The sequence below is a fragment of the Neltuma alba genome, unplaced genomic scaffold (assembly GCF_004799145.2).
Source record: "Neltuma alba isolate B1F8T4 unplaced genomic scaffold, ASM479914v2 tig00011850_pilon, whole genome shotgun sequence".
Lineage (NCBI taxonomy): Eukaryota > Viridiplantae > Streptophyta > Magnoliopsida > Fabales > Fabaceae > Neltuma > Neltuma alba.
Genome location: NW_021636455.1, coordinates 233,806 through 258,720, shown reverse-complemented (window position 1 = coordinate 258,720; position 24,915 = coordinate 233,806). Strand labels below are relative to the sequence as shown.

Sequence of the window (24,915 nt, the reverse complement as noted above, 5' to 3'; positions counted from 1 at the left end):
TGCATAATCTGCCCGCTTAAAGTCCTATGTGGAAACTTCAAATTCATTTATAACTTAATAAAAGAGATCCCAGAAATTGCTGTTTCGAGATATATATATATATATATATATCAGAATTTATTTAATAATGCCTTCGTATCATTCGCATAAGATTTTTTTTTTTGGGAGCACTTTTGTAGAGGACGGTTGAAAATAATTTCCAACAACTACTGATTCACATATATGCCTTGCAATTGCATGCATGCATGTACTCACATGTACAGTAAAGACGAGGCATACAACCAAAATCCTACCAATTCACACTTACAGCTACCTGCCCATGCCTGCTATTATTCTCCATCCATTTTATTTCTTCTTAATCATCGTTTTCGTCGTCTTATCTAAATATGCACCACGCAATTCAAATTGCTTAAAGTTGTTTTGATTTAAAGATTTTCTTTTATATTTTGATTTTTCAACACTTAATCATAATTTTTTATTAAAAAAATAAAATATACAAATTATCAAAACTTTTACGCTCTTTTATTAAACGTTGTTTTAAAATTTTTTTGAACCGTTCAAATAATACCGAAACCCTCGTCGGTTAAATGGATGATTTCTTCACTTTTTTTTTTTTTGGTTACAAGAGAGAGGGCTAAGCCCAACTAAAACAAAAGACTAACCAAAAGGGGATTCTAATCCCATCTGCTCAGCTTCCACTAAATTCCTTAACCAGTGTGGACAAGCGCTGAAGAAAGAAGATTTGCTTAGACCCTCCTTGGCAAGAGAGTCTGCCACGTGATTTCTTGCTCTGGGAATACACTGAATCTCCACTTGCCAATTACGGGCTAAAAGGTCTTGAATCTGCAGCAACAAGATACTGTTGTTCGTAGTGTCGGCTTTCTTTCTTATTAGATGAATTAGTTGCTGAGAATCATTTTCCAGCATCGCCTTCCTGAATCCCATGTCCCACACCAACTGTAATCCTTTGAAAACAGCCCATTGTTCTGCCTCTAAAGCATCACATGATCCTATAAAATAAGAAAAACCAGCAATCCAATTGCCCCTGTGATCTCTTAAGGCTCCTCCACATCCAGCTTTGTGTGAAGCCAAAGAAACTGCTCCATCAACATTTAACTTCACCCATTCTTCAGTAGGAGGTTTCCACATTGGCAGGGCTTGGGAATCGTGATCAGCTAGGACCTCAGGAGCTTGGGCGTAATTCCTCCAACAGTTCATTATGCAATCAGCTGGCTCCTTGGGCCTTGTGAATTGTGGATTGAAGAGAGCTTCATTTTGCCATTTCCAAAGCTTCCATATGGTGCATCCCCAAATTTAATCCCATGATCTATTCGTAGTAGAACTCAGATCTCTATTCAGATTCAGCTTAAACCAGTCCTATATGGAAGTTCCAAAGAAGGAGCGAAGAAATAGGAGATTCAAAACCTGCTTCCATAAATTACTGGCAAATTGGCAATCATGCAAGATGTGAAGAGTATCCTCTATGCCTTGATTACAAAAATCGCATATTGGGGAAGTAGCGGCCCACATACTCCTCCACACTTTTGTTGGAAGCCTATTATGGAAGGCAATCCACATGAAAACTCTGATGCGTTCAATACCTTTCCACCTCCAAATGGCTTTGTAAACCTTCTTGAAGGCTGAATCTTCACCTTGTTCCAGCAAATAGTAAGCACTTTTAACTGAAAAGACCCCATTTGCAGTCGCCCCCCAAGTTAGAGTATCTTCACCAACCGCTGGCATCGGAGGTAATTAGCAATCAGACTATGCAAAATATTAGCTGGAATAATCATAGCTAATCTTGTAAAGTCCCAGGTTCCATAAGCAACCCAATTTGCAACTTTGCTCTCTTCTTCCTCTGTAGAAAGAGGTCCAAGACAGAAGTCTTTAATAGTTTCTCCAGTTGACAGCCATTTATCCGTAAAGAAATGTATAGATTGACCATTTCTTACAATCCACTTCGAACCCATGTCAACAAGGTGCTGTTGCTGAGATATAAACTTCCATATATGTGAATCCCCCATTCTTGGCCTCCAGCAAATTATTTTCATTTCTCACCATGTATTTGTGTAGAAGAACATCAGTCCACAAACCTTGTTCTCCAGATGATTTCTTCACTTTTGAAAGCTCCAAGCTGTGCATATACGTTGGGCTTCGTTCGACCAAACTTTTTTGGACCAAATTCCATCACCTCGCTTGCTTATATGTACTCTTCTTAGGTCGCTGGGCGCACCCACGGGAGGTAGGAGGTAGGCTTAACAGGAGTGATTAATTCCTCACAAAATGACAAATTAAGGTTTAAATTTTTGTTAGAAAAGTTGCTCATATTTAATATCAAACAGATCTTAAATAAAATTACTTCTAATATGAGAATACTTATGTCTTAGAGGGGAAAAAAGTTACTGGGTCCCAATGTGCACCATAAATTGGCCCATGGCAATAAAAAAATATAAACAGACCCATTTACAAAAAAAGAGAGAGAGAAACTACACCACCTCTCTGGAATCTTCTTGAGGTACAAAAATTAGGAAGAATGGGGATCAAACAAATGAATTTTATATCAAGACTAATCTTTTGTCTTAGCTTACGAAGCAACCTAGTCCTCACGTTTCAAATTTTAATGCTGAGTATTCATTCTCAAAAAAACTTAATAGACAATATATTTATTTATTAGAATTTCGGGGGAGGGGGAACTTCTTGGAAATTTACTACATCTTAACAATAATTAGCTATATTACAAAACATATAACAACCCATTTTTGCACCTTTGAGATTTTGAAATTTAAAAGATTTTTTTTGAGATTTTTTCTTAGAATTTTACAGTTATTTTTTGAAATTTAACATTGAGATGTTATAATTTACACTCTATATTTCAAATTTTAATACTACTTCCGATTTTTAATATAAGAGTTAGTTGACTAATTTGAGTAGATTAAGCAAATTAGTTAAGTTAGTTATCTGTAATAAATAAGTATTATTTTTCCCAAAATATCATTATTAATAAAGTATATTGACTAAAACTACTATTATTATAAGAACTATTTTGAAAAAAATAAAAAAAATATGAAAGTAAAAGTAGATTGAAGTCTGATATTTAAAATCAAAATAAAAATCAAACGAGTTTTAATGTTAAGGACCAGAGATAGTATGAAGGTTTTCAAAACTTGTTTGGTCAATACATCAAGGCCTAAGGATTTCATATTTATATTTTAAAAAATATTACTCCAGGTTCTTAAAATTTAGTTGTATTTTTTTATAGTTCCTATAATTTATTTTTATTTATTATGTTTAAAATATTAATTTTTATTTTGAAAAATACTCAAAAGAAGAATGAGCTTCGCTTAAACGGTGTCGACACAAAATTTTAAGACACTTGATAGGACAAAAAAGATTTCATATTACTCTTCCGGTTTTAAATATAAGACTCTTATATATTAGTCCTAAATATAAAACCATTATACATACTTATATAAAGATTTTATATTTATGACCGGGATAGTATTATTTTCATATTTTGAATTTGACACTAAAATGTGAGAATTGGCAGCGTATGATAAATGTTACTCCTCCGGTTCTTAATATAAGATCCATTTAACTAATTTGATTAGATTAAGAAAATTAGATAAGTTAGTTAATTATAAGAAAAGTGACACGTTTTTCCCAAAATACTATAATCATCTTTCTTAATACCCCTCTCTCCCTCTGTTACTTGATTATGAGCGAGAGAGTATCTATAAGGGTAATTTAGAAAAAATTAATAAATATAAAAAATGGGTCTTATATTTAGGACCAAAATCAACTCAAGAATTGGGTGACCGGAAGAGTACGGAGTACGATAGAGGCCACAAGTTCCAAGTTTCGATTTGACCATGTTAGTCTCAAAATAAAATTCAATTCATTTCATTAGCCCTAAAATTTTGTCTACAAAATCAATGACCCTTCCTGCTTCGCCCGCTTTCGTGATCTCCTCCCCTTGATTCATCACCCCAGCTTGCTTCACCGGAGTTCTTCGCCAGGTTTGGTATGTCTTCTCTGTCCCCTCCTTCCTCGTGCGGCCACTTTTTTTTACACAATTTTCATTCAATTCATCTGTTGTCCGCGAATTTTCTGCTCTTAAATGATTGTTGAAGCTGAATTTTTTGTTTGCTTTTTTATGTATCTTAATTCGTCGATGATTCTCGGCTTTTTCCTATCGTTCGATAGAGCGATCAGCAGGGGTTTGCATTTTATGCGACTCACGTCTTTCCCCCTCCTCCCCGGGCATTAATTGGTAAATATTCCAGAATTAGACGGCCACATATTTTGTTGTAGTTGAGATCCCGTGACCCTGTTCTAGTTTGTTCATAAATGTATGTGATTCTAAAGGGCTTCATGCCAAAAAAGTGTGGAGATTATGCTTACTTTTTATTTTTTAGTCAAAAAGCTTTTTTGGTTGGATGAATAGATAATTTTGGAGCCAAGGATTACCTTTGTAGTGTAGTTTATCTAATTTTGCAAAGGCCATGCGATCAGCACTCCAATATGGAGGCATAGATGCGCACATACCTGCAACATAAATCAGTTTTCCTAGACTGCAAGAGAGGGAGAGAACTCTGCGGTACTTTTGTGTCTTTTGTGTTTTTCTTTTTCCTATTCCTAGATATCTCGGATTTTTTTTTTTTTTATTCCTCAAGGATTGCCTTCATTGTTGGTTCTCCAAGTGATGTGTTCTGTGTTGATGATTCTTGGCGGCAGCAGCAGCAGCAGCAGGTTGAATAATAAAAAAATGCCAAAAGTTAGGAGAGTGAAGTCCCCTTCAAATGAATGCTTTAGGTCGTCTCCTTACCCTTGCAACTCCAAAAATGTAGAGCAACACAGAGCCATGAATCAGTTGGGATCACCTGAGAATGTGAAGGAATGGGAGGAGGCTAGGTGTCCAATCTGCATGGAACACCCCCATAATGCAGTTCTTCTGAAATGTTCTTCTCACAAGATTGGATGCCGTCCCTATATGTGCAATACCAGTCACCGGCACTCCAATTGCCTAGACCAATTTTGTAAGTCATATGATCCTCATCTCTCGTCCTCAACACTTGAAGAAATCTCTCTCACCAGCACAGCATCTCGTGGCAGTTGTGAGGTTCAGGCAGAGCGGTGTGGTAACCAGCCACAACCAAATCTTGTTTGTCCTCTTTGTCGGGGAGAAATTTATGGATACATGGTTTTGGAACCTGCTCGTAGGTACCTGAACTCTAAACTCAGGAGTTGTTCCTCCGAGACGTGTGATTTCCAAGGGACATATTCAGAACTTAGGAAGCATGCTAGGTCTGAACACCCTTCTGTTCGACCATCTGAGGTAGATCCCATCCGTCAGCGTGATTGGACAAGGATGGAACAGGAATGGGACTTGGAAGATTTCCTTAGCTCAACCCAAGCAAGTTTTGGCACAGAGCTTCGCCCGGACAACTTTCTGACTTGGGATCTAAGTGACATGATATCCATGTTTTTATACGATATTTTTTCTACTATTGAGGACTTTAATCGAATGACTGATTTGTTCAATGATTCAAGACTTGGAGCGCCCGTGCGTGACCGAAGGTCAGGAATGATGCACACCCAAAGAACTCGATCAGCTAGATGGAGAGCCAATCTGTCTTCAACTCAAGAAGAGGAGATAAATCATAGAGGCAGAGGGAGATCGAACATATTATCTTTGCGTGATCGGGAGGCAAATCGTACAGCTAGATGGAGAACGAGTTTGTTATCCTCAAGAATGCCTCGTGATCTTCACCAGTATTGTAGGGAGGTTAGCCCAGGGACCGACATGCCTTCAACCAGGATGCCTCGCGCCTTGTCAAGAATCACTCGCGGTCCATCACGTCGGGACAATTTTTCACTGCGAAGAAGAAATCCCAGTGGCCGGCACCTTCGTTGGCGGGATCAAAGGTGGTCCATGCACAATGGCCTGTCATAAGATCAAATCTGAAAGAACTAATATGATATTCTGTGATAAGCATCTGTGTTATCATCCGTGACATTTCATGATTTTACTTGCACAATTTTTGTTTGGAAACACTTCATAATAAATTAAGTGAAGTTCTGTGAAGAGGCTTATAAATATGCAAGCATACTCGCACAGGATATGACATGCAATGATACCATAAGTCATGCTCAAATTTTGAATTTTTTTTTTTTTGGACTGACATGCTTAAATGTTGGTTGAAATGCCGCATCATATTACGTATGAATGAGTTCCCAGTTTTGGTGTTTCGAAGGTGGACGTTAGTCTGCTGGATAAGTCAAGTGATTGAATTTTACTGCGGAGACACTGCATAATGTCATTTTATTTCTTTGCTGAGAGCAATAATCAAATTTACATTTACAGTAAATAAACTAGCATGGATAAATAAACATACATCAGTTCGACGCATGGATAGATAAACTAGCAATACCGATATGCTGCAAATAAAACAGAATCAGTTCGGCAAGTTTTTGGCCACGGCCGGTGGCTTCGTTTTGCTCAAATTATGTGACAAATTAGGGCATCGCTGGTTGAGATTCAAAAAGTTGACTTTTTTTTTTGGGGGGGATAAGAAGTTATACTAAACTACAATAATACGGGGATTATAAAGACAAAACAATTGGCGTATTCCTAAGTGCCCTTTCTCTTCCTGCACCGATACTAGATCGACCGTCATCTATTGGAGGTGCATGAATAAATCATCCAACGCTGGTCTCGCTAGAACAGATTTACATCACACATTCAGGTCTTTCTATCCATCAAGAGGAGAAAATTGTCGAAAATCTTTTCTTTCTCTCTTTTTTTCTTTTTAAGAGAACGATATTTACATATCAAGTTAACAGAAACTTGTAGAGCTTTAACGCTACTTTCCATTGAAGACATTAAGTAAAAAGCATACTGAAATCGTTGGAAAACAATCACGACATAAATTAATATTTGAAAAATTGTTAGCCTGCTTTTGATGTTCTTGTTACATTTGGCAGGACAACTGAAGATAGATCCCCCGGATAAGGTCTCCACAAGCCCAATCCTCCCCTGCTTTCTTTAAGGCTACTATTCTTAAGTTGATCCAACTTTTTGACCCACTCTACGGGAGAAGAGTGCTCTCTTGTGTGTGGATGCAACAAAAACAGTGAGTTGTACTCACAGTTGGGAAACATGAAGAATTTGAACGACTCCCCTAATCTGTACACAACATAGCCAAAACTCAGCTGATCCCTTGGAGTGAAGAGATGAACCTCATTGAACCACATGCAGCTAAACAAGTTGTTAATTAAAGTATGTTCTCGAATGATTACCGCTCCCTCTGGTACATCTGCAATACCATAAATTCTTGTCAGCAATACCATCTAACATGTCCTTGAAGTGCTGGATTACTGATCTTTCCATATCGTGGAGATTAACTTGTTTCAATTCCATACAGAAATCCTGATAAAATAATCATTTTTACAGCATTCTCCAGGAACTTTTAAACTGACAAAGGATACATGCTTTCTTTAAGAAAATTCTCATTATAAATCCTCAGAAACAGAGAAAAATTCAAATAATAGATGATGAAATTTGTCCTGTCACCAGGTGGACCCACGCCATACAGACTCTTCAAAATTTTACCCAAAAATCTTCAGACTCTGACAAGTTGATGCAGGTTGTGCTGTGTTACTCGTGTTGATGAGATAAGTATCCATGCTTGCTTCATTTGAGGTAACGTGGTTAACTTCTTGGCTTATGTTGCTATTATTCTAATTTTTCCATCTAAGAAAGACAGACCAGGTTGCAGTTGAAATATAAATAAAATACACAACCAAAATGTCTTGTTTCCAGTCTTACCACTAATGGTCCTTTTCATCGGATTCCATGGCTTCATTCCTTCATAATAGTATATTTTCATGTGCAGATCAATTAGAGGGCGTGCATATCGCTTTCTTCTTTTGTTTGCATCAGCTTCCTCATATATGCTACGGTGATGCTTATGCTGAGCGATGGCAAATGTATGCTTCCCACGCCATAAGTATCTGTATGGTAAACACTGAGTTATTTCCATCTCCATCATCATCATCACAATCATAACTGGAGTTACCAAGTTTTGAAACCTATGACGCATTGAATCCCACTAGAATGTGTTTATGACATAATTAAATAGGAAAGTTACACTTGAACCCATCTGGCATTAAATGATTTATAAATGACCACAAAATTTTATTTTTTGATACTATGATTCTAAGATTCATTGTGGTATTTATGGGGTGTTTGGATGGAAACCAAACTATGGTTTTAGAAGTGCTTTTACAATTTACAAAATAAATATGTGGAGGAGTTTGTCTCGTTTTGCGGAAAAGTGCTTCTGAGAATCACCTTTTGCTGTTGCCAAACACCCCCTTAGATTGGAAATTCCAACATTTTCTACAAACATGCCCATATTCAGCACAAGGATCCTACGTGGTGAACACTTATAAACACAATGGATGAATTTTTAGCACTTTGATAGGGGAGATCCAAAACGCCACCAAAATAATAGCTTGAGTTTGTACAAAACAAGTTTTACCTTGCTTTGAATACGATGAGGATCATCAGTGTGAAGATAAACCATTAAGGGATGACTTTAGAACAGTAAATACTAAGAGTCCTTTGATAGTTTTTCCAGAATCAAGTTCAAAACACATGACAAGAAAGTCCATAATAATATTTTGCTCCTATAAGCCTATGGCATCTAATGTCTAACATTATAAAGAGAGAAAAGAGAAGTATAGCACTGACAGATTCAAATAGAGAACATGGAAAAACACAAGTAATTGAGCTCTGCAAAACCATGTATCCAGGGATCATTTCATGCAATCAACTGTTATGAAAAGGACGTGATACGCTGGGTTCAAAATCTGATACCTCTTACCTTCTTATTTACCTTCTCATCTCCCTCAACCAACAGATGCCTAAATGTTCAAAAACCAATCTAGAGAAACAGAATGACATATTCACACATCAGAAAGAGTAGACGTAGATTGGCCAATGTATAAGTACCTCTCAAGGATGAGCAACGGATCAACAATCAGCTCCATTTTACCATCAATCCAAATACTATACTGTGCTTGAGGGAACAGCCTGTGGGTTAAAATCTTGGGAACCTTTCCATTCCTTCTTGGTTCATCATAGGGTGGATGCTTAAGCAAGACAAGACGCCAAATTCCCACCCATTGTCCGCCATCATTGTCTTGTTTAACAGTAGCATTTTCCTTAATGAATTTCAGAGATTTCTCATCCACCACCATAAGAAAACAAAAGAGCTCCTTAGAACGAACGCTAATGTTTGATGGCTGTTGAGGCACATCATATCCATCAAAAATACCCGATGCAACAACGAACTTACATTTCTTGACAAAATTTGTGTCCACAGGATCCATTTCAGCACCACCCCCTTTCATAAACCCACAGTGAACCTGAGGGACCGAGCACATGTTAAGCAGGACTCATCTATGGTGAAAGGAAACAGCAATATGCATTTGTAAGATTATGGAAAAATGAATAGCATTAGATAATAATAATTTTACCTTCATGGTTGAATTCAGTTTGAAACTCTCCTCCCTCTGAGGCCAGCTTTGATGGCCTCCAAACAGAGGAGATGACTGAGGTTCATTATATGGAATTTCATCCTCAACAAAATACGATAAATTTTTCACAATTTCATCAGGACTTTTTCCAGTTGGAATAACTATTTTATCAGGATCGTTTGCAACTGGGATAGGACATCCTGGTGAAAACAAGAAAAATTAATATAAAAAACTAATTATTTATGTGAAGACTAAAAGCATAAAAGGAGGAAAAACTGTTGTAATCTTACTGTGAGGTTTCGATACAAATCCCATTGTGTCTAACATTGTGTAAACCTTGCTTTCTTTGTTACATATAGCTGCATGAAGCAATAAAGTACCAGAAAAAGGAACACGTCATTCACAATTCTGGTGAAGAAATGGGAAGGTATGGAATATTTTATTTCCACAACCTTTCCTTGGAGCATATGATCTACTACCCAAAAGAACATATCCTATAGTTATAATCCTGGTTATAGCATTGCACATTTGGAAATGCATTAATCAAGTTGAATATATTTGTAGTTCCAAACTCCATTCTAGTCTTCCCAAAAAAACTACTTATGATGATATACGTGACAAGCAAGCTGTCCTGAAATCCTTTATGAAACCCCACCCAACTATTAAGAGAGCAAAGGGGAAAACAAAAAGGGAATAAAAAGAAAGCAAAGAGGAAACGTAATTGTCATATGGCAATAAAATCGACCCAACAACAACATTATTCAAAGTTTCTAAGAATACTATTGTTTTTCTAGTTCAAACTAGAACTAAAGAGTTCCTTGCGTTCCAAAATTCACTGGAAACTCTCACGAAGAAATATGTTATTACATGTTCTTCAGGACAGGAGACACGAGACATAGTGGAGCCAAATCTATGCTATAAATGACATATCCAAAATGATTTGTTTAAAGATCTTTATCTGTATATTACATAAAACTACTTCTAACACCAGGTCTTATGATGCCATGCAATAAAGCTTAGCTTAAACAGAAGTGCTGTGGTTGGAAATAGAGATGGCCATTCATGGAGACTTTGCTATAGTTAAAGACACAAGAAAATGAACTTTGAGAAAACAGCCAAGTAACCAATACCTGACAAAAAGGAGACAGATGATTGACAAGACCATATATGGAACAATAATGCAATAAGAATTAATAGCATCCACAAGATTCCGGTAACAAGAACCAGACGAATAAAGCCTTTCTTCCAAACAATCTTCATGGGGTAATCTTGGGATAGTCTCCCTGAAGAAAATAAGCCCGCTTCAAAATCTGCACCATCAACATCAAATTTAATTCATCTACAAGGATAACAATACCTCACGGTACTGCGAACACATTTTCCACAAAGAAATTTTAAAAGCAAGATCAAAAAAAAAAAAGAAGAAGAAGAAGCAAACGAATGAATGATTTCTTAGTAACACCCAAAAAATGATGATGATGATAAATCTAAGCATACTATCATCTACCAACGAGCGCCTACTCGACAAATTTAAAAAAATATACATATAATGATAAAGCAAACAATCTTTAATTTCTTGCGCCCGTAGGGAAATCGTAAATCATCAAGCAACAGGATCTCATGAACTAATAAAAGTAATTCAAAGCACAAACAGAAGCGAACAGCGTAATGCTTCCCCACCTTTAGCATTTGGATTCTGGCTACTTCGTTCTCCTCTCCGATTTAACCGAAAGGAAACAGACTTTTGAAGGTCGCCCTCCATATTGGATTATCTCTTTAAGTTCTCATCACTGAAACATAAAAAGGGCATATATGTCAGGAAAGATTATATTTTTAACACAAGTGGATCCTAAAAATAGCAGGAATCTTCTATGTTGTCCTAAGTCCATTATAGTGTCATCAAAGATCCACAATCGATTAGACGCCAACAGCTGAATTGAGTCCCTCAACCCGAAAGTTCCCTCGACCAATTTCAGCTAGAACCAATTGAAAACCAAAACTTTACCAGGATATAAATTTAACAAGAAAAAAGAAATGCAAAGAAAACAGGAAGAGGCAGAAGAAGACTAGCAAGGCGAGGAATACGTCCAGAGGCAGCTTCGCGGTGTCTGTGTTTCGAAGAGGTGCATATAGAAATAACCATTCAGGTGCAGTTTGAGAAATCATAAACCAGTGTGGGACGAAGTAGATACCGGCTAGTGAAGATGAACCAATTTATCGCGAGGGGATGGAGTGAACCGGGTGAGGACGATGTGGGGAAGAGGGATCCGACGGACGGGCAGCTGATTTAAATTGCCTGGGAATGGAGGCAACAGATCTGTCTTCGGTTACAGAAACGAAGGAGGGAGTGAAAGACGAGAATCGATTTAATTAATTAATTAATTAATAGTTGATAATTTAGTTAAGTACGTATAGAATTATGCATCTCCCTGCCCATCTTTTACCTCTAGCCCAATCGATCAGCCGCCCGCCAAAATTCACATGGGAACAGTTCCCGGGCAAAAGGTCCGATCTCTGCTGCCCAAGCAACTGACCCGCTAGTCAGCCCAAATATTTAGCTTACTGTTTATCTCAAGCGGTTTTAACTTGTTTAACAGGTTAGTCCCTCGGCAAATCAAAATTCGAATTTTTATTAAAAGAGGTATTAATATGTAATGCTCAACAGTTTCTCAAATAAGATTGGTTTGAATAGGAGGATATCTATGCGTAGAATTTTTTTATATAAACTACTACTTCTGGTTCTAATTATAAGAGTTAGTTGACTAATTTGAGAAGATTAAGGAAATAAGTTAAGTTAGTTATTGTAATAAATAGGTGTTGTATTTCCTAAAATATCCTTGCTAATTAAGTGTATTGGCTAGAATTATTATTAGAAGAATTACCTTAGAATATATATAAATATAAAAAACAAAATGGATTAAGGTCTTATATTTAAAACTAAAATAAAAATCAAACATACTGAAATTAGTATTTAGCATTTGATAACTGATACTATCATGTCACTTTTAAATATTGTTGAACCTGAATGGAGATAGTCCTTTCAAAGCTTTTTCCTTTTCACACGCCCGGGGATTCAAACTCGAGGCATTGTTAAGGGATTAGATCTTTTATTTTGTTTGGCTACTGTTTTTTTCCCCCCAAAAAAGGTATTTTTATGCTTAAACTAAGTTAAAACAAAATGAAGGAGGACGATAAGATTCACAATTTTTTCCACCAAATAGGATCTTTGAATTCGCAACTTAATTTCTGAAAAACAGATAGCTTGTTTTAATTTTATTCATAAAAAAAAACTAAAATTTAATATTATAAGCTAATGTCTTTTTTTTTGGCCAGCTTTAAACTAATGTCACAGGTATAAAAGAATATTCTACGAATAATATGAGTTATTATAAATTTTATATTTTAGTTAGTGCAAGGCTAATATGTGAAAATATTAGTTTGTTACCTCATTTTAAAAAAATTACATAATCAATATAAAATATATATTCACAACAATATACGTCTCTTGCCAAAAAAAAATCCGTTTTTTTAAAATATTATATAATCACAACAAAAAATGTGATCAGTCCATATTTTTGAAAAATCCTCCCTTCTTTTTTAAAATATTTTTTAAATTAATTGACAGGAAGGGGAAAAAAGTAGTAGAGAATATTAAATTAACATGCATGATTGAGGGCTTAATGGTTTACTTCTGGATTTATAAAAATAAATAAATGTGTTTTAGGTTTTAATTAAATAATATGCCCTGCGCAAGGTGAAAAAATTTCGTCCCTGGGGAGTAGTTCAGATTGGGACAAACGTGAGCCTCAATTTTTGGAGGATTGTCATTTATCATGCATTTTTAGTTAGAACTTGGACGAGCGGCAGCCTCATGTTCCACATGTATATATATCCACCTCGCTCACCTCCCTTCTAGTTTCAACTTGCAGTACCATAAGCGGCTTCTCTTCTATCTCCATCCATCGGTTGAGCATCCGGTCTTCTAGCTAAGATGGAAGCTTTGCCGGCTTTCTCTGTTCCCTCGCTTCACATTTCAACTTCAACTGCGCCAGATATAACCTCAGCGATCAGAAAACCTATGTTCCCCAACCTCCACCTCAACTCGACACTCTCTTTACATGATAGGAAGAAATCAAAAGCCAGGTTTTTTACTGCTTTATCACCTACTGTATCGACAGAGCTCAGCACCGACCCACCAGTGGATGACCCAGAAATTGAAGGCTCAACCCAGAAATTCGATTGGTATTCACAGTGGTACCCTGTAATGCCGGTGTGCGACCTTGACAAGAAGGCACCGCATGGCAAGAAGGTGTTGGGTATTGATGTGGTCGTGTGGTGGGATCGAAATGAGACTGCTTGGAAGGTGTTTGATGACACATGTCCTCATAGACTGGCTCCTTTGTCTGAAGGGCGGATTGACCAATGGGGCAGATTGCAATGTGTTTACCATGGCTGGTGTTTTGATGGCTCTGGAGATTGCAAGCTCATTCCTCAGGCACCTCGTGATGGTCCTCCGGTAAAGATTCCTTCCATGTTTTGAGAAATGTCAGCGGGCAAAAGATTTTTATCCACAAGTATCCACGGTCCAATTTTAGGTTCCAAATGCTAATAATAGTTCTAGCTATCATTCAGAACGACATAAAAGGATCACGAACAAGCATCGTGATGGCTCAACATAATTAAGACTGTAAGCTGAAATTAACAATGTCCACATCATCTCCTTTCCAATTTTTCGAGTCAATAGATTCTCTCCTTGTCCTTTTACAGGCGAAGGGGAGGCGAGGGGGTTGATGGGCAGTCGAGATCGATTGTTTGTTCACTTGTTTTCTTCTTGCGGCATATGTTCTGCGCTAGTCTAATCTTCATGCTTACAGGATCTGATGGCAATTTCTCTTGCTACCGAATTTTGCAGATTCACACATTTAAAAAAGCATGCGCAGCTGCTTATCCATGTACTGTGCAGAATGATATCTTGTGGTTTTGGCCAAACACGGATCCTCAGTACAAAGATATTATTACGAGAAAGAAGCCTCCGTACATTCCAGAACTGGATGATCCATCTTACACTAGATCAATGGGAAACAGAGATATTCCATACGGGCATGATTCTTAGACTACAATTCATGATTCTTTATCTTCAGATATGTTTCGAATGGACTTGTAGTACCATATGATCAGAAGGATAAAAACATTTGGGGAAATAAAAATATGATTGATTTTATCAATAAATGCATTAATTCCCATAATCAATCCTTAACATAGTCACACCTGATTACCACATCTTACCTCACGACAAATGCTAAAAGCCCAAAATTAGTTATGGAAAACTATCTAAATGTAAAGATATATCAGTAGTCCGTTACGTGTCAAAAAACTAAGCCATTCCCATGCGGGTTGTCCTTGTGATTGAAATGCTTGAATATGAAATTGAGCACTATCCCATGTGTAATTAAAGGAAGTTTTTCTTTCACAGTTCAAGTAACTAACTAGGAAATTTATGCAATTTCAGGTATGAGGTACTGATAGAGAATCTCATGGATCCTGCCCACGTTCCATATGCACATTATGGGTTGATGCGAACTCAACAACCGAAAGGTAGATAAGATGAATGTCTGAACTTCAGTGAGTTCTTGCTTGCTTTATGCATGACACTTACCTACGCATGACTACATTGATTTCACAGAGAAGGCTGATAGAGAAGGGGGTAGACCCCTCGAACTGTCAATTGAGACGCTAGACATCAATGGTTTCACAGCAGATCAGGGTTGGAGCAACAGCAAATTTATGTCACCATGTATTTTTTATGCTTATTCTAAGCCAGATCAGCCTAATGTCTCAGCGTCATCAGCGGATGCTAAGGTAAAGTTGATCTGCAGGACTACAATTACACGGAGAATATTTCTTTTTTTGCCTACAATATACGGAGAATATTTTGACAAGTATGTGGTTATATGTATTTTAACACATTCGACTGGATTATTGCAGAAATCACCAAGTCAAAGGAAGTTCGCTTTGATTTTTGTTTGCATTCCAGTTAGTCCAGGTAAAAGCAGATTGATATGGAGCTTTCCAAGAAACTTTGGACTCTGGATTGACAAGGTTGTGCCAAGATGGTTATTTCATGTTGGACAAAACCTGATTTTAGATTCTGATTTATATCTTCTTCATGTTCAGGTGATTCCAGTTCATTTCAAAGTTATTCTTTGTCCACTAGCTGATTACAAAAGTCACTACAATTTTCATCTTCAAGATATTATTGACTTTAGATTGCATCAAGTATGAAACCAAGCATATTTATTTTTTGTCCTATAATCCGCAAAATAACATTCAATTTATAAGAAAGCCCATAGAGGCTGCTACTGAAGAAATTAGGTTATTTTGCTTGCCCTTGACCTAACTATGAAAAATTTGTAATAAATGATAGAATCACTAAGAATTCCTGGTATTGTTGAGCAAATGATGGGCACTCCAGTCCTCCCCCAAAAACTAAATTTTGACGTGTGATTTGAAGGCGTCTCGCACATTTTGTAAGCTATTTAATGTCTAAATCGGCATATGCATGTGAGAACCAATTTGGGTTTTTGTTAGAATATATTGTCTTCTGGTATTACTGGAAAACGTTGTAATAATATAATTACTTATATTTGGCATCTAAATTTTGTTGACAGGAACATAAAATAATGGATGTCGGTCCTTCCAACTGGCAGAAAGCCTGCTTTGTGCCAACAAAGTCAGATGCTCTTGTGGTTGGTTTCAGGAAGTGGTTGAGAAAGTACTCAGGCGGCCAAGTTGAGTGGAGAGGAAAATATAGCGGGTTCCTTCCTCCGATTCCTCCGAGAGAACAACTAATGGATAGGTAGCTATGACCATCTGGTTCCTTGACTCAGTTTCAGTTTTATTTGTTTTTCAGAAAGACCGTCAATTTCCTCTTAAAAACGATTGGCAATTTTGGCAGGTACTGGTCTCACGTGGTAAACTGTAAGAGCTGCAAATTAGCTTACAAAAGTTTGAATGTGGTGGAAGTGGCGCTGCAGATAATATCAGTTGCTTCAGTAGGGCTTGTGGCGGCAATGAGAGAGGGTATGTTATCAGCAGCCGCAAGAAATTCCCTGGTTGTGATGGCAGTACTGTCATTTGCGTTATCAAGATGGTTAGCTCACTTCATCTACAAGAATTTCCGTTATCACGACTATGATCATGCCTTCCGCTGAAAAGGATGCTTCTGGTGACAAAAGCACTTCGCAGAACTACTAATGCTGCTGTATATGCCCGTTGTACAGTAATGCCTTGTGCGGAAGAACGTTTAGATAGCGTCGCATGTGGAAACAAACAAGTAAATAAGTGCATCGGCCACTTGTCTGTTTAAATATAAAATCACTAATGCCTGTGTTTGGGAAGTGTTACAATGATATGTAATTGTACTTGTTTCTGCAGCGATATGTAATGAAACAGCATTGCATAATCGTGTGTGTTGTGTGGAAACTTGAGGCGGATGGATTGTATACTCAGATTGTGAACAAGAAAAGGAGTTCGTGAAATCATGAGTAATGAAACATATTACTCCATATATTCATTCCATCACGCGAACTTTATGTTGATACTTGAAAGGTTATCATTCTGATAAAAAAAACGAAAGGCTCTTTGCCAGTTTAATACTTCGTAAAATCTTATATTGATATTTTAGTACTGGAGAGTACTTTTCGGCATGGATGAATCATGCACGTGACTCGTCTCTGATTCACGCTTTCCCTGTTTTTTTCTTCTTCTTTTTTTTTAAAAAGGAAGAAGCATTCTCTCCCTGTTTAATCAATGCAGGAAATAGTTTTAGGTGGGAATAAATTATTAAATTAAAAATGTGAATTGTGAAGCATATTTTTCACCCAATAACTTTTTTCTTCGGTCAGAAATATTTTCTTTTTGTAAACCACGGTGCGACATATGTCATGGTGTGATTGGCATGGTTTTATCGTTCCAAAAAAAGTAATTGGCCTGGTTTTTTAATGAGTGATCTTAGATTTTATTATATATATATAATCCTTTCCGTCTCACTCACTTTTTTTATTTTTAATTTTAGTTTTCTTTAGTATATCATTTTTAAAAATAATTTGTCTCTTAAAAGTAGAAAAGTGATTTATAGCAAAATCCGACATCAATTTCTTCCACTGCCTTGCATGAGGATTAAGAAGTAACAGCCCCCGGGGGATAAAGAAGGGAAATTATGCACAAGCTTTAGGTGTAGAATTTATTCATCTAAGCTATCAAAAAAAGTCAATATTAATAACAGGTCCCAAGAAACCTTAAAGTATTTTATTGTAATTGTAAAAATGATATCACTCTCTCTCTTAATTTAAGATTCCTAATTCACAGTTTTTTTGTCAATATGATTGACAACCTCAACTGCAAGTATTAACAACCCAATAAGAAGCTATTGGCAACCTAGGTAGTATCTGCTAACAACTGATTTTATAGAATAACATAAACTCCACATAAGCACAAAGTATAATCAAATAGTACTACTCCATTCCTAAATATAAGACCCGTTTTGTAGTGTAAATTACTACAAAATGGGTCTCATATTTAGGATTGGAGTCGTATAATATGACAACTTTAATATTAAAATGGGAAGCTGTTGAAAGGCATGAACATCTTTAACTAAACCCAATAAGATTATAGTAGAATTGTATTGCAAAGATCCACTGACAATATCAACAGCGAGTATTAACTACTTAATAGGATGCTGTTGACAATCTAAGCAGTGTCTGCTAACAACTGACTTTGTGAGATAACATAACATTCACATAACATCAAATTATAACCAAATAGTATACTATAACAATTTTAATGCAAAAATGGGAAGCAGTTTCAAGATATTAACAACTTTAACTAAACCCAATATGATTATAATATAATTTTATGCAGAGGTGTATTGACAACAACCTCAACAATGAGTATTAACAACATAAGGGAGCTACTAACAACCTAGGCAGTTTCTGTTGACAACTAACTTTATAAGATAACATAACATCTACATAAGATTAAATTATAATCAAATAGTATAACATAACAATTTTAATGCTGAAATCATTATTGTATGAAAACTGCATAGCAATATTGTACTTATATAGTGTTTGCTGGAGGGTCACCGCATTGGGAAAAATGTGTCCTTCCAATATGTTGGAGGTGTTGTGAGAACAAAAGTGAAAAAGAAAGGCACAATATATGAAGAATTTAGAGCAATGATAGCATCAATGAAGAAAAAAAAGTAATGAAATGGTTATGAAATTTACAGTAACCTTTAATGAATGTATATTTGTAAATCTTGCAGATGACGAAGAAGTGGAACATTTAATTAACTTTAATAGAGAAAGTAGTCATGTATATATAGAAAATAGAGGTGCAAATTCACAACTAACAAGGGATGGTTTAATAGAAGAACAACATGTGTAAGTAAAATTTACTTATTTTGATTTTGAAGTAGTATTGACTATTATCAATTGTTCTGATTAAGTTGTTATTGCAATGGTCGAAGGTTGTCATTGACGGCCTTATGACTTGTCTGTTGTCAATTGTTCTGCTTAAGAAGGATTGAATTTCAATTTTAAAACAAAAAGCTTTACTATTGTGAAAGATGTCACAAGCTAGGCCATATTGTAAAGACTTGCAAGAATCTCAATCCAAGTTGAGCTTTGTTGGTGGCTTCTTTATGTTTTTTTTTTTTTGTGAATGCATGTGATAATATTGTTTTGTAAATATTATTACACACACCTCAATTAAAGGGTCATTAGGTACACATGCAACTCGTATACTTTTTTGAATGGGTTGTAAATTTGGTGTAGTTACATTGTAGATATATATATGAAGGGTAAATAACATCTGCAAGTAATATGATATAATGTCATATTTTTATTTCATTATATTTGTCAATAGGTTGTTATAGACTTGTTATTACATGCTATGGAGGTTGTTAATGGCTGTCTGAATTAAGTTATTGATATAAAGTGACAATTTCATGTACTTCCAATGTTCTATGATTTCTTCACATATGCTTTTAATGTTAAAGTTGTTATATCATATTATTTAGTTATAATTTGATGTTATGCGGAGGTTATGTGATCTTACAGAGTCTGTTATCAACCATATTGCCTAGGTTGTTACTAGCTTCCCCTTGGGTTGTTAACACTCGTTGTTGAGGTTGTCAATGGATCTTTGCAATAAAATTCTCCTGTAATCCAATTTCATGTACTTAAAACTGTTAGTACCTTGAAACAATTTACTATTTTATTCTTAAAGTTGTTATATATGATAATAACACTATTTGGTTAGAGGTTGTGTTATACCATAGAGTCAATTGTCAGCAACACTGCTTAGGTTATTAACAGCTTTCTCTTGGGTTGTTAACACTCACTGTTGAGGTTGTCAATCGTATTGGCGACATACAATTTGTAATAGGGAGAGACGCAATATGACGATGTATAGTTTGCGACAAACAAAGATGTCGAGAGGCTCACTATAACTTGGAGAGATGATAAATGGCAGACTGATTACAAGAGGGAGAGATGACAAAATAGGGAAGCAATTGTATCACGACGAGTGACCACAAAGGGAGACATGATGCTTGGGAGTAACTGCGAATAGAGAGACGGCGAGTATGAGAGGTGCTGTGTGGCTGATGCCTTTACTTCAAATGCCGAAGCAAGAGGCAAAGAGCAGTTTGAATGCTGAGGCGAGATGGAAAGTGTCTGAACTGTGAATTAAGAACCTTCGATTAGAAGGGATAAAAATGTCATTTTACAATTGTAATATAATACTCTAAGATCTCTTAGGACTTATTATTAATTTTGATATTCTTTAAAGCCCTGTTTGGATGACACTGGAAACCATGGTTTGGAAGGCCAAACCATGGTTTGCACAAAATGTCATCCAAACAGGCACACATTTTCCATAAACCGTGGTTTTGCTTGAAACCATGGTTTCATCAGAAGCCAGAAATTCTCGCTTCTGGCTGAATAATTGAAGGCAACCGCATTTGACCCAAAAATACCCTTGAAATCTGCTGGCCGACACCCAATAATTGAAGGCAACGGACTACTCTGCTCAGGCATTCTCTTCGCTTTTGCTCTGCTCGCGATTCTCTCCGCTGTGCTCTGCTCGCATCGCTATCACTCTTCTGCTCGCTTCGCTTTGCTCTGCTCGCGATTTCCGCTATCTCCAATTCCACCAGATGTCTCTCTCCCTCCGACAACCTCACTCTCGACTTCAGATACGATATGGCTCCGAACCAGAAGGAGGTGCTGCTGTTCTTCGATTGCAACTTGTCGTCGCTGCCGGGGGAGATGAAACAAAACGTATTGGGGTGTTCTGAAGGGAACAGAACGAGGTCGGTGCTGGGCATGGCGGTGGATGACGCAGATAAGAAGTTGAAGTATGCGAAGGATAATTGTAGGGGTGGGCCGGCTATTAGGACGGTGGTAGAGAATGTGGAAGGAGGGATAAGAGAGGCTTTCATGTTTAAAATCTTTAAAGAAAATTAATATTTTTCTGTTAGTAAAAAAAATTCATTTTCTATAAACATATTTAATATTATGTTTTATAAATATATACACATATTAATCATGTACTAATTATTATCTTATATATTATTAATTATGTTAGTAAAAATTTTTTCATTAACAATTTTATTTTTTCAAATCAAAATATATCATAAAATCTATCCCTTTTATAATTATCATATTAACTTATACCTTTTTTGAATTTTCACATGTAAAAAGTGCTTCTGGTAATAATCATCCAAACACTCTCACTTCTCAAAATCACTTTTTCTCAAAATCTATTCTCCAGAATCACTTTTTCAAATTACGGTTTGGTTTCATCCAAACACATCCTAAGTCTGAGGTAAATAAATTTTGCTTCTTGAAACTGTGTGTAATTTTCCAATAAAGAATAAAATGTTGTAAGTCGTAAATGTGAAGACACGCGGTAAAATGAAGTCGCAGAGAGAAGTTGAACTGACTTGATTCAGATCGGCCATCAACGTCACGGCCACAGCCACACCTACCGCCTCTGTAAGCCCTTCTCTTACGCTCTCTTTTCCATTTCCTTCCGTCTTCTCTTTCTCCAATAATCCCCCGTTTTCTCTGTCACTCTTAGGTCCTGACTTGCCTCAGATTCTGGGTTTCCATAGAAACCCATGAAAGAATCGAATCCTGCTACTGAGCCCATTGGGCAAAACCTCATCAAACTTATTAGCAATCTCTGCTTTTCTGTCTTCGTTTTCTCAGTTCTCATTTTCACTGTCATTGCCATCACCTACCAACCCCCGGATCCATGGCTGGAATCTGCTCCAGCTCTCACTAGGCTCTTCACTGAATCCGAAAACGCCACCTTCCAAACTGACAATTCCATAATCAAAACCGGTGAAGATTTGCCGTCCGTCCTCCCCCCGGCCGCCTCGCCCAAAGCTGCCTCAACCCCAATCACGGAGGCGGCAATCGAGAAGATCGAGAACCAAATCACGAATTCCACCCCGCCGCTACCAGACTGCGAGGACTTGGGTTTCGTGAATTGTTCCGATCCTCATGTGTTGATTGCAGTCGAAAAGTTTAATCTCAAGGTCTTCAAGTCCATTGCATTCTTGGATTACCAGACTCCGGTTAATGGGTCAAAGCCTGACGAGTGTGATGTGGCATGGAGGTTCCGGAACAAGAGGGAGAAGTCATGGCGAAAGTATAGAGATTTTAGGAGGTTTAGGTTTGGTGTTGGAGAGAATTGTACATATAAGGTAGTGCATTCTGGTGGTTGGCATTCGGGCTTAAATGCCAGGCGCCCCAGGAGCAGAACCAATGCTACAAGGGCTGGTGGAAATCCTAAAGTTGTCCCTCAGATCCATGACGATGAGATCAATGACACGATCCCCAGTTTGGGATCAGTGATGAATTTTAGGAAGGGGAAATACTTGTATTATTCACGGGGAGGGGATTACTGCAAGGGAATGAATCATTACATGTGGAGCTTCTTGTGTGGCTTGGGAGAGGCAATGTATCTGAACAGAACATTTGTGATGGACTTGAGTATGTGCTTGGCTGCAACTTATAACCCCAGTAACAAAGATGAGGAAGGAAAGGATTTTAGATACTACTTTGATTTTGAGCATCTAAAGGAGACAGCATCTGTTGTGGAGGAGGGTGAACTTTTGAGAGATTGGAAAAAATGGAATAAGAGCCATAAGAGGAAAGTGCCAATTAGGAAGGTTGTAAGCCATAAGGTGACACCATTGCAGCTAAAGAAGGATAAAAGCACGATCATATGGAGGCAGTTTGATGCCCCAGAGCCAGAGAATTACTGGTATAGAGTATGTGAGGGTCAGGCTGCAAAGTACATTCAAAGGCCATGGCATGCTTTGTGGAAATCAAAGAGATTAATGAATATTGTTTCAGAGATTAGTGGTCGAATGGACTGGGATTTTGATGCAGTCCATGTGGTTAGAGGGGGAAAAGCACAAAATAAGGAGCTATGGCCTCATTTAGAGTCTGACACATCACCTGATGCTCTTCTTGAAAAGCTTAAAGGGATGATTCAGCCTTGGAGAAATTTGTATATTGCCACCAATGAGCCATACTACAATTACTTTGATAAATTGAGATCTAATTATAAGGTCCATTTGCTTGATGATTACAAGGAATTGTGGGGCAACACGAGTGAATGGTACAATGAAACTAGGCTTCTGAACAACGGAAAACCCGTTGAGTTTGATGGCTACATGAGAGTTGCAGTGGATACTGAGGTCTTTTATCGGGCGAAGACACGCGTTGAAACATTTTATAATCTCACTAAAGATTGTAAGGATGGAATTAATACATGCTAATCAGGTTGGCGAAATTATATATTCTCCTTCAAATTAATGGTTTAGCATTGTCTTCCTCATTGATCCAGGTTCAGATTCATACAATGGGGTTCGATTTAAGTTTCTTGAGTTCTTGTTGTACTTGCATGTTTTTTTATTGTATTGGTTACTGATGAATTATGTTAATTGTCTTGATTCTATATACCTTCAACAGAATCTCTTCTTTCCATCGTCTTTCTTGACTTTCTGCATTGCCTTAGAAGGTGCTAGATTATATCTCTATTTTCATCTCATTAAATATTTTGTTGACTCCACGAGCTAACCAAATAGTAACTCCATGAAGGCTTGAAGGCAAGGGTAACGTTAATATTTCAAAGCTTAGACTTCCATTTGATGTTTGGAAAATGGTTTTGTAATTAACTCAGAAAAGGTTAGAAACAAGTAATGACCTATAAACTTTTTCTTGATCATCAATGCGGGTAATCAATAATTGGACTGCATACTATGTCTTTGCGATGGGTAGTATGCTAGGTTCAATGGATATAGTAGTTGTATTATTTCATCGTTAAACTCAGAAAGTAGTTTCTTGGTGATTCTTCCAATCAAACTTACCATCTTGTCTCGGGCTATGCCTATTTTTCTTATTTTGGTGCTTACAGCACATGATTTTGTTTTTTTTTTGAAAAAAGAAATGTTATTGAGAGGAGAAAGATAAGGAGGACATGGTATCTTCCGTAAAGCAGGTCAAAGAATGAAACTGAATAACAAAAATAAAAGAGATAAAAATTTAACTACGCGGCAAAACTGCCCCAACCCTTAGCAGACCTTGAAAGAGACATCCTCTTGAAGACACCCAAGCAAAATCCTTGCCCATAGGGATAGGGCATATTAATACAAGAATGTACCATTGAAAATAGTAACATTCTGCTCTAGTTAAATATTCTCAATTCAACAAAAACAACACATGGCAATAGATTGTCAACTCTCTTGATTCTGCCAAGTCTTTTGAATCATATAAGCAAAAACCTCTCTAAACCTATGGCCATGCTCATTTATCTCCAAAGACCCTGAACAATTTATTCCAGAATGAAATATCCCCTCAGTAATATAAAAACAATTGAGCCTCAGTTTGGTCATTATTGATGCACATTATACAATGTTGGGAGACAATTATGAGTTAGGTCTGTGAATTTGCTCATGTCGTTCATGTTTTTCATTGGATAATCATTGTTGAATCAATTTGAATTTTGAAGGAGCTTTAGATTTTTCAAATGGGTTTATCAAGAAGAAAAACCTCTTTAGTATGAGAGGACATGACGAAGTAGGACTAGGTTCCAAGCTGGAAAAACAATGTCAAGAAGAGACGATGGAGTTTATAATTGATTTGAATGTGTACTAGAAAGATCATTCGTAAAGTGAAAAATTGCAAGAATACTTGTTCACCTAGTTTAGAAACAGTATTGAAGTTCTTTATCTTGATCATGTGAAATTTGCTTTAGGCCAATGGGGTGGTCTGAAATCGTTGCTGGGTT

The 24,915-nt window shown here is 36.8% G+C and overlaps 4 protein-coding genes across 9 annotated transcripts; 3 read left to right on the top strand and 1 right to left on the bottom strand.

The window, feature by feature from the left end:
- Positions 1-3,885: 3,885 nt before the first annotated feature.
- On the top strand, positions 3,886-6,099 carry LOC114718538 (uncharacterized). 6 transcript variants are annotated; one of them, XM_028903891.1, is made up of 2 exons: positions 3,886-4,016; positions 4,744-6,099. In XM_028903891.1, the coding sequence occupies exon 2, from the start codon at positions 4,766-4,768 to the stop codon at positions 5,951-5,953; it is 1,188 nt and encodes a 395-aa protein (XP_028759724.1). In that variant the 5' UTR covers positions 3,886-4,016; positions 4,744-4,765; the 3' UTR covers positions 5,954-6,099. The 6 variants fall into 6 exon arrangements, with proteins under 6 accessions (XP_028759724.1, XP_028759722.1, XP_028759721.1 ...); XM_028903889.1 differs by having other exon boundaries at positions 4,741-6,099; XM_028903888.1 differs by having other exon boundaries at positions 3,886-4,021.
- Positions 6,100-6,847: 748 nt separating this feature from the next.
- Positions 6,848-11,831, bottom strand: LOC114718537 (uncharacterized). Its single transcript, XM_028903885.1, has 8 exons — positions 11,736-11,831; positions 11,224-11,333; positions 10,674-10,853; positions 9,834-9,902; positions 9,544-9,743; positions 9,017-9,432; positions 7,829-8,013; positions 6,848-7,316 (listed from the first exon to the last, which is right to left on the bottom strand). Exons 2-8 carry the CDS (start codon positions 11,303-11,305, stop codon positions 6,949-6,951), a joined length of 1,500 nt encoding a protein of 499 aa, XP_028759718.1. The 5' UTR covers positions 11,306-11,333; positions 11,736-11,831; the 3' UTR covers positions 6,848-6,948.
- A 1,631-nt stretch (positions 11,832-13,462) lies between these two features.
- LOC114718536 (protochlorophyllide-dependent translocon component 52, chloroplastic) lies at positions 13,463-17,164 on the top strand. Its single transcript, XM_028903884.1, has 7 exons — positions 13,463-14,059; positions 14,456-14,643; positions 15,053-15,138; positions 15,227-15,402; positions 15,529-15,717; positions 16,212-16,399; positions 16,499-17,164. Exons 1-7 carry the CDS (start codon positions 13,535-13,537, stop codon positions 16,752-16,754), a joined length of 1,608 nt encoding a protein of 535 aa, XP_028759717.1. The 5' UTR covers positions 13,463-13,534; the 3' UTR covers positions 16,755-17,164.
- Positions 17,165-21,616: 4,452 nt separating this feature from the next.
- Positions 21,617-23,612, top strand: LOC114718415 (uncharacterized). Its single transcript, XM_028903711.1, has one exon. It carries the CDS (start codon positions 21,731-21,733, stop codon positions 23,402-23,404), a length of 1,674 nt encoding a protein of 557 aa, XP_028759544.1. The 5' UTR covers positions 21,617-21,730; the 3' UTR covers positions 23,405-23,612.
- Positions 23,613-24,915: the final 1,303 nt, after the last annotated feature.